General features: G+C 43.5%; 1 protein-coding gene and 1 long non-coding RNA gene across 3 annotated transcripts in view; one reads left to right on the plus strand and one right to left on the minus strand.

Moving 5' to 3' along the window:
- LOC135907623 (uncharacterized) overlaps positions 1–16,998 on the minus strand; it is a 290,002-nt gene that overhangs the window by 29,953 nt on the left and 243,051 nt on the right. The gene's annotated exons all lie outside the window — the stretch shown is intronic.
- LOC135907619 (ornithine decarboxylase-like) overlaps positions 1–16,998 on the plus strand; it is a 55,808-nt gene that overhangs the window by 18,590 nt on the left and 20,220 nt on the right. The window contains exons 2-4 of one of the 2 annotated variants that reach the window (XM_065439299.2): positions 4,349–4,442; positions 6,043–6,139; positions 7,488–7,564. In XM_065439299.2, the coding sequence (XP_065295371.2) occupies positions 4,359–4,442; positions 6,043–6,139; positions 7,488–7,564 (258 nt within the window). In that variant the 5' untranslated portion in view covers positions 4,349–4,358. The remainder of the gene's footprint in view (positions 1–4,348; positions 4,443–6,042; positions 6,140–7,487; positions 7,565–16,998) is intronic. The other variant, XM_065439300.2, reaches the window with a different exon arrangement.

Below are 16,998 nucleotides of genomic sequence, written 5' to 3' on the forward strand. Positions count from 1 at the left end.
AATAGCTTTCTTTATTTGATCTGGGATAAATATTAGATCGATATGTGTTAAATATTCTGATCAAGAACCGAATGGATAACGCGTAAGGACATTAAAGTTCTTCCCGCAGTTGGTTAGATGTATTGTAGTTAATTTACCGACGGCTTTACTGACAAATGACTGCACACAGAAGTGTCGGCGTTGGTAGTTCCTTAATGATGAACGCTCTTCCTTTTTAACTGCGGTAACTTAGGCATGTTTGCGCACTCGAGGTAGCATGCCCCGTTTTAAATAAATAATTACTGCCCTAAAGAATATAAGATATCGGACCAGCAATTTTACATGGCATGGGCTGATATAGTGGAGAGCGTCATCAGTGATTTTCAATTATTAATTACAGGAGTCACTTCGGCGGGAGTAGTAGCCAACCTGTAACGGTAATGCGGGAGGCGTGTCAATTGGTAATGGAAAAGCATCTTCGAAGCCATGTGCGAGAAAGCGAAGTCTGCGAACATGTCTCCCGTATCACCTGGATTTCATTATTGATTACCACTGTGGTTTATTCTCGTAACGCTTTCATGGTTGCTGTTTCTATTTAGGAAAGAATTTACTATTTTCTATTTTTTATTGGGCTTGTTCCCACACTCCAATCCTTTCTTTCCAAACCAGCTTCTTTTTTGCTCTTTTCAGGTTCGCGCAAAGATAGTTGCAGTGTTTTTTGTACCGGCCTATCAGTGGAACGTCACAAGGCGTTTTTTAATTGATTTTCGCTTCTTGATATCGCTTCTAGCAATTTATCAGTAAGTCACGGATTTTGCGACGACCCTAGTAGGTTCTTCCATTGTTTTCCTTGTCGCAAGGTCAGTTTCGGACGTAAATAGAAAAGGTGCGAGAAGGCTTGTTGAAGTTCGTTAGTTTCTTTTGCTATAAACCAGTCTGCCTTTGTTACGGCTTCGAAAAATTTTTCTTTACGAAGAACAAGTTTCCAGTACAGTACCGTGTGGGAAAATGGAATAATATTGATATTGGGTTATATGGGACATTGGTATGTGATGTCATTAGTAATAATGCCTGCTTCGGGCGTGACTGCATGATAATGCGTGATAAATTTTAAGTTTGGCAGGCATAAGAGCTTCCAATATTTTCTCCAACTTTCTGCAATACTGCTCCACAGTTTTTCACTCTTGCGCGGAAGGAATGCCCTTGATCGCCACCTTATTAATTCTCGAGTACGGCTCAAGTTCTTCGACTTCCTTCAAGAGCGCACAATTGTCACTCTTCAATTGTTTTTGTGGACGGCGGCGAGCATAGCCTTTTCAGAACGTAATTCCATTCAACATTTCACATTCTACTTTCGATACTCAATCTCAGTTCTGAGTTTGTGCTGGCAAAGTTCTCTGAAGACATGCTTAACGAAACCTTACCGAAGACATGCTGAGTAAAGCGATCACTCTCCTTTTTGAATTTCGTTTCAATTTCCTAAAATTTTCTCGCGACGTCGGCATTCGTAGGCATATCCTAGCAGGTCACTCTGAAACACTTATGTAAGCACACCGATAAAATTGTGCTGGGGTAGCACGAGAGACAGCGCACTGTAGAGTAGGTGTAAATTAGAAAACGGTACCCCTAACCAGCACACAGGACACGAATTTGCGTCAGGATGTGCCTGTTACGCTGTCGCTGTTGCTAGTGCAGCCTTGTCTAAGTGTGTAGCTTAACAAAATGGCCCCCGGGAACGCAAGCGAAACGTAGGAGGATCGCAGGTAGCACCTTCAGGTGGCTATGGGTTGACTTAGACGTGTCCACGGATCGTACTGCAACGGTTTGATTCGACATCTGTAGTTTGCGTCAAAGTGTGTGCGTTGCACTGTAGCTGCGGCTAATCAATATATTATACAATAGGATCGTGTGGAGAAGAGCAAGAACAGAGCTCTCAGGGTTCGTCACATGATTACCATGGGCGCGCGCATGTTAGTAACGAAACCTATTTCGGATGCACGTAAGCCTGTTCCTATAGATTTCACACAATTTATAAATGTGAGGGCAATAAAATCCTGCAAGATTTGGTGGCGTTTTTATGGAATGTCTGTGAACTGCCTTTCATATAAACACCTGATAATAATTTGTCTTTCATAACAGTCACATCGACAGCCTTTGAGAACAGCTGTAAAAAAATAATGGCTGGTTCTTTAACATTGAAGAATCTAGACTACGCCATTAGTAATTAGCCTAACAAATGGATCTGTGGGCTTTTGTAGCATCCATAAAAGATAATAACATAGTGCCGAAATGTCAACGTGAAACAAGAACTTAGCCTTTGTTATGTAAAATTTTCTTTACATTTTTTTGCATCCTAGTGGTCTTGAATTTGTACGTTAATGAAGTTGAATATTCTGTGGGCGGGCTTTCGATTTGGGTTTGACGATGCTTTATTTCTGGGGAGTTGCTTTTGTTAACTCTACGAAACCAATTTTATTGCGAAACGTTATTCGCCAAGTATTTTTGGCAGATCTTGGCATCAAAAAAATGAAACTATAGCGTTTTACTTGCCAAAATCACGATCTGATTATGAGGCACACCGTAGTTGGGGTCTGCGGAAATATGGACCACCTGGGGTTCTTTAACGTGCACCTAAGTGTAAGTGCACGGGCCTTCTCGCATTTTGCCCGCATTGAAATGCTGCCGCCGTGGCCGAGATTCGATCCCGCGAACTCTCGCTTACCAGCCGAACACCACAGCCACTAAGCAACTTGGGCGGGCATCTCGCTGTTTCCGTTGGTCTACGAGTCAAGAACTTCCACCTTAAAGGATGGGAAGTAGCTGGGGCTTCGGTTGATGACCGCCAGCGAGGGGGGCGTGGAGGATTACCAGTTGCCCCTTGCCTCTGATTGGCAAGTACTCTTATCAACCACAATGGTCCAAAAAAATGTTTTGTGTGGGCTCAGCGTACGGCCCACAGCCGTTTTATGAGAAGGGAACAAGAAAGTACTAGACATTCTTTCCCTGAACCAATTCAGAAAAAAACGTGGTTCTTCTTTCTCTGATTGCGGGCTGAAGCATTACCACTGATTTAGACAAATAATAGTAGCTTCACAATAAATCGGTCGCTCCCATCCTTTAAAATTGTAGGGATTTCATCCAGTGGTCACGACTACGTCTGTCCCCGCTGACATCAAACTTCAAACCACCGTCCTCACTGTGCATTATGTTTATGGCAAGATTGTGTTTCATAAATGTATGCTAGATCCACACGTGGTCACTGAGAACAGTGGGCACTATGTGATTCGTTCAACAGTATTACACGCCCTGTGAACCAGGGTGTGTTGGTGCAGGCTGCTCTTTTTGAAGAAGGTGTACGACCTCCTTGAGAGTGCAATTTGTGAATGGTCGCGACACGGTGCTCACCATTTTATTTAAGGTCTTCGTATGATTAGTACCTCCTTTAAAATGGCAACGAGCTTGTAATAAAAAGGATGGACATCGAAATTTCGGAAAATGAAAGTGAAAAGCAGGCACAGATTGCGATAATTGCAATAGAGCAAGTCATGCTGTAATGAATGTTATTATTGAAACCGTGCCTATTCTAAAGTATCGTTCGCTTCAACCGTATCTATCCTAGAGTACTGTAATAATGCGATCTTGTCCTTGGTGATTCACTTTCTGATAGCCACTAGTATTCTATATATGAATAAGTGCACCACTTTGCTTTTGTGTTCTTCCTGTTGACTGTCTGTGCCCAGATTCGCCATACGCAATAACGCATGAAAGCATGGTGCTCCTTGAAAACAAGAAAGCGCTTGCAGCCAGGAACAAAGAACACATTACTGTCTATTAAAAAGAAGAGCGATACCTCATGTCAGTCATACTTTCTTTAAAAGCAAGCTTCATTTGCACTAGTGTCAAAACGGAATAAGGAGCCCGAGCATTCCATTTTGCCAGCAAGGTGCAGCTAAATTGAGCGTATATATATATATATATATATATATATATATATATATATATATATATATATATATATATATATATATATATATATATATATATATATTTATTACCTAATTTTTGTCGTGGTTTTAGAATTTCATTTCAAAATTTGCAGATTTAACTTCCGCCTGCAACAAAAGACAGAGTTTTGTTGCTGAGAAGGTATTACTGAGGCAGTCAGGCTGAAACTTTCATTTTTTCGTCTCAACGTCCCTCAGTCCCAACCGTATCTTGTCAGTGTCGATGGTGATCGTCGTCAGTGCTGACGGCATACGACTCGCCTGCGTGACAAGTACATGGAAAGCCAGCTGAGATAAATTGCTGGCATTAGCGACAGTAATTCGCAGAGAGCAGACGAGGTTGAAACGTTCCTTTCTTCCGACAGGGCTGACCAGATGGCGAAGACAACCGGAAACACCTCGACTATCCACACTGCCGGAAGTGTGAGTGACGTAGCCCGGGAAGTCATCAACTGCCAGGTGCGGATCGTGAAATGCTCATAAAAACACTCTGTAGACAAACGCATGCCTATATTATGAGGGATCGCTGCTGGGCCATTTATTTGCTGTGTCCTTCATATGAGGTCACCCACAGGCATTACAAATGAGCGCAAATTTGGCACGTGCACATACACACACAAAAATAAACTGGATTATAGGTAGAAGAGAAAAAAAAACACGGTTCACCAATGCAATATCATTGGGTATTTGCCCTAGGAATTGCTGTACTTTTTGTGAACTTTCGAATCCCCGCGCATACTTTCGAGTACCTCAATGAATGATCTGCATTCATCCAAATGGTGATTGGCATATATAATGTTTCCAGAAACAAATTGCTTAAAAATACAGTACGCTTTCCTAGGAAACTCTGACGAGTAGAACTGTCGTTTTAATGTAGTTACATGCGATTGGATTATATAACAGGAATGATAAAAAGGCGGAAAAGCACCAACGTAAAATTCAACATATATCGCTGTTAACACGTAAAACACAATGATTTTAGTTAAAATTGTGTTATAGCTTAAGTTTAGAGATTAGCCATTCTCTTTACCGCAGATTACCACTCAACAATCGTAATATCTTAAGGCTACAGTCTCAATTAAATGTAAAGAACTGCGTAATATTGACTAGCCTGACACATGAAGTAGAGTACTCGGCAATAACCCACTCTTCAGACAAGCTTGTTTATAAGGTACACACAAAGAAAGATTTCTTTCTCTTGTTTTAAGCTTTCGAGTGTCCTAACTAAAAGCTGTTGGTACATCATCACTATAATTCTTCTGAATGATACAAAAACTCAATTTCTAAAGCGGAATAAGATAGACTAGTCTCCTTTCTAAAATTTCGCACATAGAATCAAGTAATGCGCCCGCATCCACAACTTGCACAGGTTTAAAGTACGAGACTAAACCTTCATAACATTGCGGGGTCCTGTAGTTCTGTTGTATTTATCTAGTCGGTGATTGCGCAATTTGGTGTTTCTGGAAACGTTCGGCTCAAATTTTTCCAAGGTTGGTGTGAGATCCAGGATGTCAGTTTATATTAGTGTCTAGAGGAGATGAAGGATTATTAGACGCAAATGTTTATGATCGCCTCATTGTGGCCAGAGCTGCTTAGAGCACGCTAACGTGATATCTCACCTAAAGAAAGAGCTTTGCCAGACACTGTAGCGTAACGAAAAGAATGCACGTCAACAGTACGGCTGAATTGGCTACCCTGATCACAGATAGCTAGAACCACATCTTGAACTAAATCGCCAAGAACTAATCAACAGTGAAAGAAACGAAGTTACGCGAGCATCGTGTATAAATCAAGTTTAATACAACAAGCTTACTTTCTTGCAGCTACACTTTAGCAAAACTTCATTGAGAGAAATAACATGAATTTTGTAAACATTGAATAACAATTTCTTAGCACGTATACATATAGGAATAAAGAAAATGGGATTTCTCGGTAAGACCAATAGCTTATACCACCAAAAAATTGTGAATTGCGTGTTCTTAATCAGCTAGGAGCAGATTTGACTTTGTATTGTGCATTTATGGACCTATATCCTGCTGTTATTTTACCGCATTGGCAGGAATACGATGACGCCTTTTTCATTTGCGACGTCCGTGATCTCCTCAGCAAGGTGGAACTATGGAAGCGTGAGCTGCCACGGGTCAGCCCCTTCTACGGTAAGTGAGACAAAGAGTATCTGGAGACTCAACAGAGCAAAGGAGTCTTACGCAGACCTGCAAGCAGCAGAGAGCTTTATGGAAATGAAAGAAAAATAGTATCATCGTGACTGTAGCATTCACCTGTAAAGGAGAGCCATACTTTTGCGGTTCGACTTGCTTCCTTTTGTGGCTTCGTGCTATAACGGAGTGGCTTACATTTCTTTTTTCTGGACGCTGAATAATAAAGGCGTACTTATTGAAACACAGGAAGAATTATTACGAATGTACAAACAACGAGCGTCCTAAATGTGAATGTTCGCGATTACGCAAAATAGCACCGAAGTTCAGAGGAACGTGAGACTATAAGTGCTCAACTGTGGGCGAACAATGGACCACTCAGGCAGGGGCGAACGTTTTGACACGGGAACTCGTCATGGTGTAGACAAGCCCCCTTCCCGAATCAGTGACCCTAACCTAAGAAATCGTTGATCGACCACTGCTGTATAATAAAAAAAAGCTGACAGAACTCGCAACTGTTCTTTATTAATTATCTTTTCTACTAAAAAAATTCAGTTTTTCACTTTTGCCGTCAAAATTTATGGAGTTTTTGCCCAACTCAACAGGAACACTCCAGGCGCACCTTCAGCACTCTTACGTGCCGACATGTTGAAGAGCAGATACTGAAAGTATATTTTGCAGCAGTAAATGCATTTTAATACCAACACCGCCTCAGCATAATGGAAATTACACCCCCAGTGCAGAGTATTGAGCATGGTTGCCATTATTATTATAGCGATGAGAATATATGCGTACGTATGTTGAAACAATTATTGTTTTTGTCTCTGCATTTACAGAATTTCCCTAATGATTCTATTGTCAAGCTAAGGCGGCACATAATACGTTGTACCTATTTTGGGGAAGAACACAGCATTGATAAGACTTTCACAGTAGGATGTAATAGTTTGTACGGGCAGGGTATGTAGTCAGGGGACGCATTGTAGAGGTTATTGGACATTGCTTCGCGAGAAACGTATCTTTCCGCGAGCCTAACTTAGACTATGACAATGTGAAAGTGATGTGGAGAACGATAAGGCATTTGACAGCGAGACAGGCGTCTTAGAATGCGTCCACTTCATTACTCAAAATATCATTGCAACTGAAATATCTTGTCTGCAGTCCCAATAGAGAAATTTCAGACCAACCGATCTAAGTGAACATAAGTGGGAGAAATAGGAAGGCTATTCTGTTTTTGTCTATTTTCTTTGTCGAGGTTGGCGTTGACTTTATTCTTTACAAAAAATTCACTGACAAATCTCGGCCACTATTTGCTAGAATAGGATAACGCATATGTCCATCTTCATTTCAGCCATCAAGGCCTGCACAGATCCCGTTGTTCTTAAGCTCTTGAAAGACAATGGCGTCAATTTCGACTGTTCGAACAGGGTGAGCTGTCATAAAACATTTTGATAATATTGTAGTAGAAAAAGACACCTTGCTGGGAGATATGCTTAATGAACGAACATAAGGACACTAGCAGGAAAGAAGACCAAAAAGCAAAACCTCAGAAGATGATTCAGATTGCGCAACATTTCTGGGGCATGTACTATAAGCGGCGGCATTGAAACGGATGCTTTAATAAGAATTACATAACAACATTAAATCAACATTCACGGCACTTACTCGAAATTGACATGGCATTCACTTATCGGTTGATAGGACGTAACGTGTTTGCTCCAAATGAAGATAGTAAATAACTAGAAGTTGAGCGGTGTACAATAGCAAGGCCTTGCAAAATTATCTAAATTTCATTTGCGGCAGTCAGAAATGCGGCGTTTATCTACGAGCTCATTGAGTTACCAATTTTGAAAGCGGTAAGGGCAAACATCCATCCAATTTCTAAAAGTTTAGTCCCAATTTGTGAACAAGAACTATGTGCGAACTTCTAGTCAGACATGAATTTGTGGGTGTAAACATGGGGCAAATTTTTCACAGGCTGGTATTTAAGATATTAGGCCAACTGGTCCTGCGACATCTGCTTTATTTGTCTGTTTCTTAATAAAACCACTGGAATTGTGAAACGCACCGGCATCATTAGCGTGAACGTATTTTTTGCAGGAAACCCACTCGTCTTATTTAGCTCATTATTTACGATACGTTCAATACACGTGCTGTAGTATTTCATGTAGTGTATACAGTGGACACGAATGAACACGATTCAAAACGCGATGGTGCACGGAACTATAGGTTCTGCGTCAGCCAGCTTGTGCGGCACTCATCTCAGATGAGCTTCGCGCATCTGGGATGACTCGCCCATTTGGAAAGTCGGTCGCCATTAAAGATAAATGGCGTACTACATCCGCTGTTCACTGAACGCGAACATCCGCTTCCAAGAACGATAAATGTTTGGCACAATCTGGAGGCGTTGCCAACAAAGCGTGGCCTAATCACGCAACATATATTTTTTCCGCAACAACAATTTGACTGCATGGGCTAAGTTGCATCACCTCATTGGAAGCTGTACGCTTTGGCGGTATTCGCACCGGCCCGCATTACACATTCAGTGCTGTGGCAGACGAGTGTGAATATCAATACAGATAGTTTAATACCAATGCATCTCAAGGTTTCGTTTATGTGGCGCTCTCAAGTAATCGAAGGAAGTATTTTCTACCGAAAATTGGAATAAAACTGAACAGGGCGTAATGAGGATCTCCATACTGGAGGACTGCCGGATAATTTTTCACCAAGCTGATGCTGTTTAACGGGCACCAAACTCACGCTGCACACTGGAGCCTTTCCGTTACACCGCCATCAGAATGTGACTGCGGCGACGGGGAATCGAACTTGCGATCTCGTGCTCAGCGGCGCCAACCCGTAGGTACTCAGTCACTGTTGCGGGTCCAGCTCAGCTAATATATTACTTGCATAGAGAAGTCCATTGACATCAGTAGAAGTATCGCCGATCTAAGAATCTATTTAGATTTCGTTCAAATATCACTGACACTATGAACAGCAGGTAAATTATGCCCAGTGTAAAGCATTCTGCACACAGACCACGAAGGCTGCCCCACGGGTGCGACTTCGGATCGAACAATGACTACCCGCGTTATGTTATGTTATGTAATGGGCAATTTCATACCCTGTGAAGTGAGTATGGCTCATGTAAAGGAGAAGTGAACCCAGCAGTTTTGGCTTCATCACAAATCTATGTTGTTCTTAAAATGCACTCACCCTACACCAAAGGCATTTTGTATTTACTAAGTAAACACCCAGAGTAAACACGTTTTTAAGACGAAACTTTCTTCCCTGCTGTCTCTGTGCATGCTAGCTGCTGCTTGTCTTACTGAGCATACAACTACCTAGTTCACTGGATATAAGCCCTTACGCATGTGGCGGAACGGAGTACTTCAGGGTACTGGGCATATGTAAGTATGCATATGACACTGCACATATGGCTTGGTTGACGTCCCGGAATAGATATATGCAACTGGTTAGCTGCCCGATTGCACCAGCCGAACGACCGGCAGGAACCGAAGACGTCAGCTGTAGAAGCAATCTAGTGCGCAGAAATGAGTGAACAAAATGGGACCAGAGCGTGCATTAAGTTAGAATATCTGCATACATAGAAGACAACGAGAAGGGCAGGTATTTTACTATACATCTAGGAAAGTTGCACATATCAACGATTCCTACGGATGCATGGGATCCTCTGATGTTATTACAGTGACGCTTTTAAGGGCTACTTTCTCAACTATTCGTGTCCACATGCAGAACATGCAGTCCACAAGCCACGGGTCGACCCGTGGCGGAGGTGAAGCAGGCGATAAGCACTATGCGTGGGCCGATCCACAAGATGCTACAATGCCGGCCCGGCCCACGGCAGAGGTGAACTAGGCGTTAAGCACTCCCCATACATGCGCCGATCCCGAAGGTGTGCAATGCTGGACCCAACAGCGGCGGAAGCAGATTTCGCCATTTAGGGGCCCACATACAGAGCTTCGCGCGTTCCCTTAGGGTAAGGACACCGATTCTTTTCTCATGGTAGCCCAAGAGCAGCTGTCGGATGTCTGCGCAGACATCCGACGGCTGTTCTTGGGCTAACATGAGAAAAGAATCGGTGTCCTTCCCCTCTGGGAACGAGCGAAGCTGTCTATGTGGGCCCCTTAATGGTGAAATGTACTTCTGCCGCTGTTGCAAGGACACCGATTCTTTCCTCATGTTAGCCCAAGAGCAGCTGTCGGATGTCTACTCGTAAACAAAAACATAAAAGCCACATTTCCAATCTGTTTCCCAATTTCAAGCGCCCCAAAGTGTATTGGAATGTATATATATATATATATATATATATATATATATATATATATATATATATATATATATATATATATATATATATATATATATATATATATATATATATTCACAGGGCCGAAGAACACTGCAGAAAGGAGTGGGGCGAAAATGGCAAGACACGCAGCTAACAAAAAAAAAAAAAATATTACAAGGCATCTTCTAAAGCGATCTTGAATTCGTGGTGATCAGTTACGCTGGCGATTGTGGAGGGAAGGTGGTTCCATGCGACACTTGTTCTAGGAACAAAAGAGTGATTACACAAGTTTGTGCGGCAGGACGGTAGCCCCACCTTGAAGCGGTGATCGGCCCTTGAAGATATATAATGAGGCTGATGAAACAGAACGTGCTTCAAATCGTTGTTATAATATTATTTGATGAAAAAGGTTAAGGGAAATTGCTTTCGACGCAACGAAAGGTCAGGCAAGTTTAGAGTTTTCTTCATAGACGTGACACTTGAATGACATGAATAATTCGATTCGAGGGTTTAAGTGGGTGTAGTTAGAGTAGGATCCCATATGGCGCATGCGTACTCTAACTTAGAACGCCCCAATGCTCTGTTTTCACGCCGATAACCAAGCATACGATTGGCATTGTTGGTAATATATTCTACATGCGTATTCCACGAAAAATTACAAGAAATGTGAACACTAAGGTATAACTGGCAACAGATGGTAATGGAATATTATTGAGGAAGTAAGTACGCGGACAATGATTAGTGCTGTGGCGAGAAACTTCCATACCTTTACATTTAGTTTTATTAGCTGTCATGAGTCACTTACTGCACGATTCAAGTACCCTATCTAGATAACCTTGCAGGTTGAGGCAAGGTTGAGGTAATCGGCATGGTAAGTAATTTTTTGGTAAACTACACAGCCATCCGCTAACAGTCGGACAGTTGAGGAAGAAAGGCAAGTAGAAAGATCAATAATGTAAATCAACAAAAGCAGAGGGCACAAAACAGACCCTTGCAGGACACCATATTTTACGGCAGAATTAGGTGAGGAAAAATTATTAGTCGTCACATACTGAGTGCGGTTAGAGAGAAATTCCTTAATCCATGCAAGTACATTGGGGTGGATGTCAAGTTGATTAAGCTTGAAGATAAGTAGATCGTGTGAGACGGAGTCAAATGTCTCAGCAAAATCTAAATATATGCAATCAGTATCAGAGTCATGATCCGCGTTAATAAAGAAGTCTTTGGTAAAACATAGCAATTGCGCTTCGCACGGAACTTATTACGGAATCCATGCTGATAAGTACTGAAGAAGGAATGGGACTCAAGGAATTGAATGAGGTGCGAGTATATTTTATATTCTACGATTTTAACTAGAATGGATGGTATGAATATGGGACGGTAAGTACTGCGGGAATGTACATCACCAGATTTATGCACAGGGAGCACCTTCCATATATTCTAATCAGAGGGCAGCGTAGACATCTGCAATGACTGTTCAAAAAGCTTTGACAACATCAATGGAGAATAAACTTGTGTACACTTTAGTATTTTTGATGAGATAGAATCCGCAATGGCCGATGAAGAGACTTTTGAGTTGTCAATCAGCCTTTCGACACCAACTGCACCAATAGCGATGGAATCTATTGGTATGAAGTTGGTTTGGTATATGTCGAAATACTGTTGGGGTGCTCTTATGAACATTAGTACCATACACATCGTTCAGAACATTGCAGAATTCGCTTTGAACTACTGGAACATTGGAGTAATTGAAAGTGTGCTTTTAGTACCGTTAATAATGCTCCAAAATGTACTGCGGTTAGAACGCAGTAGCAAAGTAAGAGTGCTTTCAAAATGTTCCTTCTTGGATTTTAAAAGCAGAATACAAAATTCTATGATAATTTTTTGGTAGCAGGACCAGCGGTCTGCTCTGCCTGTTAATTATGAGCGTCCAAATATCTACTTCGTTTTGTTGCGAATGCGCTTTAACGTGTTATTAATACCTGGAGAGCGAGTACATGATGAAACTTTTAGGTACATAACGATTAATAAGAGAAGAGTTCCTTTTTATAAAGCAACCAACTGTCATCAACCAATCGCTGCTCAAAACCGGCGAACAACCAATAAAATAACACCTGCAATCCCCTATTCATTCTAGTAACGTCTGCTTTACCATAGTATTGGATGACCTTAGTTTTTTTCTTCTTGTTGGAAACCTCTGCCCGCAGAGTGAAGTGAATTATAGAGTGGTCACTAATTCCCGGTGAATAAGTTAAGGTGGAAGCTCGGTCTGGTGTAGTAGTAAGTGTTAAGCCGACAATATTAACAGAAGTGGAGTTATGCGAATGGGAAGGTGAACGAGCTGAGTTAAGTTGAACTCCTGACAAAAAGTTAAAAATTGTATGCTTTCAGCTGACTTCTGGTTTCAGGAAACCGAGTCCCTTTCCCACATGATGTCAGGAAAATTAAAGTCGCCAAGTATGAAGAGGGGCGATTTCGGGTATCTCGCGAACAGCTGTTCGTGAGAACATCAGCTGTTCTCCAGCGGCATCCAGAAACCAGCAACAGCAACCAGCAGCATAGCTGTCCAGCTGTTCTCACGAACAGCTGGACAGCGATGCCGCTGGTTGCCCATAGCAGAACAAGAAAATTATTTCGCGAGAATCAAGGAGCACACGCACACGCAAGCTCAAGTGAGGATACAGTGTGATTGACAAGAAAAGCAAGAGTACCGGCAACAGCCAGCAGAACACCCCCACCAGACCGGTAATCCCGATCCCATCGGTAAAATTTGTAACACTATTCACAGCCCAGGCAGACAGACAATGAACTTTATTTCGGAGTCCAAAATTTCTTCATTTTTACCTTTTGCAGAAAGGCAACTCTCCGTCTGACAAACAATATCAGCAGAGCAGGAATCAATAGCGGAAGACAATTCAACGCATTTATTCAGGATACTGCGTACATTGGAAGGAAAAATATAGGCACTTCTTGTACTACTGGCACATGCTGCGACTTTAAACGTGAAGCGCAGAAGCGCGGCGATCAGTTGTTGCCGCAGCGCTGGTGGACAATTGAGCGCCGAGCGCGCGCTTCTTTGTTAGTCGAAGGCGTAAACGCAACACACTCGCTTCAGGGAACCCGAACCGCACGCTGCTCGTTAGCTAGGCTAGCGAGCGATGTACCCTGTTCCAGCTGGTCTGGCGTGAGGTAGGACATGTTCTGGTACCGCACCAGCCGAGCATAAGTGTGTAGAATTTCCAAGTTTCGCCGTGTACACACACACACACACACACACACAAACACACACACACACACATATATATATATATATATATATATATATATATATATATATATGGTAACTGAGCCACGCGTGGACCACGACCGCGTTAAGCGGAAGTATACTGCACCTTTGGTTTGGTCCCCCAATGCGCTCGTCTTCAAGCACGCGCAGCACGCCTCGAGACTCTGCTGATGAACTTAGACGACTACGAAGAAAAAACTGCCTTGATTCGGAGAATGCTTCGCATCAAAAGACCACCTCGGTCGCGCAACAGCATTGTCATAGCGCACGAAGCCGCTAACAGTGTATGCTAATTAACTCTCTGGCTACCAGGCGTGCAGGAAGTGTTCGCTAATAGACCGGAACGGGATACAAGCAAGGAAAGCAGACAACATGGACGCTGGTTCTTCACGTTCTTCACTGCACGTCACTTCCACCGGAGAATAATGGCGGCGTTCTCTTTTCCAGTTTCCGTTGCAGTGCCGGACTCGTTTGATGGTTTCTGAAGATTATATATATAATCTGAGTAAGCCATCAAACGAATCCGGAAGCATTGATGGCATCAGGTAGGATGTGTGCGTTTATTCAACAACTTTTCTTCACCCGAAAACGTGGCAGTTTGGGCGAGTTGGTATGTCGTGACTTTTTAAGGCTTGTAGCGCAGCTCAGAAAGAGGAAAAAGGAAGGTGGAAGGGGTAATGAAAGGGAATGGAGAATAGAATGAGCGCTCGAGTGCACGCAATTAGCGTTCACTCTGTTCTCCGTTCCCTTTCATTACCCCTTCCACCTTCCTTTTTGCTCTTTCTAAGCTGCGCTAGAAGCCTAAAAAATAGTCACCCGAAATGTTCACGTACACATGATGTCTGCGGCAGAAAGGGTGTTCCACATCCGCCGCCAAGGCTTGTCAATGGTGGCGCTGGCTAACACTTCCAGGTTAAGCTGAAGATGAACATAAATACCACAGAACGTGAACGGGAATACGGCGCCACCGTAGCTCATTTGGTAAGAGCATCGCACGCGTAATGGGAAGGCGTGGGGTCGTTTGCCAACTGCGGCCAGTTTTTAAATCATTTTGATTGCCATTAATTACCATTTGTTTAATGCAACGTGTCCTTGCCGTCTGTTGTTTTCTTAAAGGCCAACTGCAGCGAAATTCTCGAAGGCGTAAGAAGCCCACTTTCAGATAATTTATACAGGCATTAGCCTCTGCGCAAAATCTTGCCCTTGAAATACAGGTCAGACCGTCACAAAACCTTGCAAAAATCGAACTTTTCCATACCGAAACTAAAAAAAAAGACCACTGCCATTACCGCCCGGCGGAAGTGACGTGCACTGAAGAGTGTAAAGAAAGAGCGCTCGATATATATATATATATATATGTATATATATATATTTATATATATATATATATATATATATATATATATTGTTACGGTTAAAGTTAAACAGGCTTTATTTAAGGACCGAGATTGATGGCGAAGTAAAGATGGCGTCCCGAGGCCGCACACGCATGCACACGCTAACGTCTTCTTCTTCTTCTCCTCGCCCGGCTCATGCCGTAGCAATCCCCGGTTGCCAGACGAAGCCCGCTGGGCAAGTCCAAATCACTCGGAAAGCGTAGGGTGAAACCGCTTAAGACGGGCAACATGTACTAACTGGGTCCGGCTAGACCGACGACCAGCCGACGTCAAGCGTGCCACCACGTACGTCAAGTCACTCAAGCGATCTACAATGACGAATGGGCCCGTGTACTGGGGTAAAAACTTTTCGCATAAGCCACGTTTACGTTGCGGAGTCCACAACCACACAAAGTCTCCTTTGGCGTACGAGACAAACTGATGTCGGCTGTCATAGCGCTCTTTCGATCGGTCTTGCGATGCCACAGTGCGAAGACGAGCGATACGCCTGGCTTCTTCGGCAAGACAAAGCGTCTTGGCAACAGAGTACTCGCTGTGAAAGTCAAACGGTAGTATAGTGTCAATGCAGCTTAGCGGTGAACGTGCGTAAAGGAGATAAAAAGGACTGTAATCGGTCGTCTCATGCTTTGCAGTATTATAAGCATAGGTGATGAAGGGGAGTACGTCATCCCAGTCCTTGTGATTGGAAGATACGTACATGGCCAGCATGTTAGTTAGAGTTCTGTTCGTACGTTCCACGAGCCCATTTGTCTGAGGGTGATAAGGCGTTGAATGACGGAACTGCGAACTGCAGAGACGAAGCAGTTCTTCTACGGCGTCCGCAACGAACTGACGACCGCGATCGCTAATGATGACACGGGGGGGGACCATGTCGAAGAATAATGAATCGAAGCAAAAACGTCGCAACGGACGCAGCTGTTGAAGATGGTACGGCCGCCGTTTCCGCGTAACGGGTCAGATGGTCGACACATACGATCACCCATCGGTTGTCGTTAGATGATCGGGGAAATGGGCCCAGAAGATCGATACCCACTTGTTCAAATGGCAGGCAAGGTGGTGGCAGAGGTTGGAGAAGACCTGGCGGAGCGGTCGTAGGGCGCTTGTAGCGTTGACATTGTTCGCAACTGGCGACGTAGTGCTTGACTGTGGCCCGCATTTTGGGCCAGTAAAAACGCTCCTGTGTCCGGTTCAAAGTTCTTACGAATCCTAGATGACCAGAGGTTACATCGTTGTGCATGGCTCTCAGTATGTCCGTTCGCAGACTTTGCGGCACCACCAGAAGGAAGCGTGCTCCTTTAACAGCATAATTGGTCTTGTAAAGCAGGCCGTCACGGACACAAAATCGACCGGTGGCTCCAGGACGCGATGCGGCTACAAATAGAGGTTCCAAACTAATATCATTTTCCTGCTCTGCTTTGAAAGTCATCGAATCTGGGAATGTAGAAGAAATGGGAGCAAAACAGTCATCAAAATTGTCTTCGTCACACTCCGTCGTCGTCAGAGGAAGGCGGGAGAGACAGTCCGCATCTGCGTGGCGACGCCCGGACTTGTAGGAAATAACGAAGTCGTACTCCTGCAGTCGAAGAGCCCAACGTGCCAGTCGTCCACTCGGGTCACGGAGATTCACCAACCAGCACAACGCGTGGTGGTCAGTAATGACAGTGAACGGGCGTCCATAGATATAGGGTCGAAATTTGTGGACAGCGAAAACAGCTGCCAAGCATTCTTGTTCAGTCACAGTGTAATTGCGTTCCGCCTTAGTCAAAGAGCGACTAGCATAAGCCACAACGTGTTCAGCTCCTTGATGACGTTGCACAAGTACGGCACCGATGCCGATGCCACTGGCATCAGCGTGCACTTCCGTAGGTGC

This window comes from Dermacentor albipictus, chromosome 10 (genome assembly GCF_038994185.2).
Source record: "Dermacentor albipictus isolate Rhodes 1998 colony chromosome 10, USDA_Dalb.pri_finalv2, whole genome shotgun sequence".
NCBI lineage: Eukaryota > Metazoa > Arthropoda > Arachnida > Ixodida > Ixodidae > Dermacentor > Dermacentor albipictus.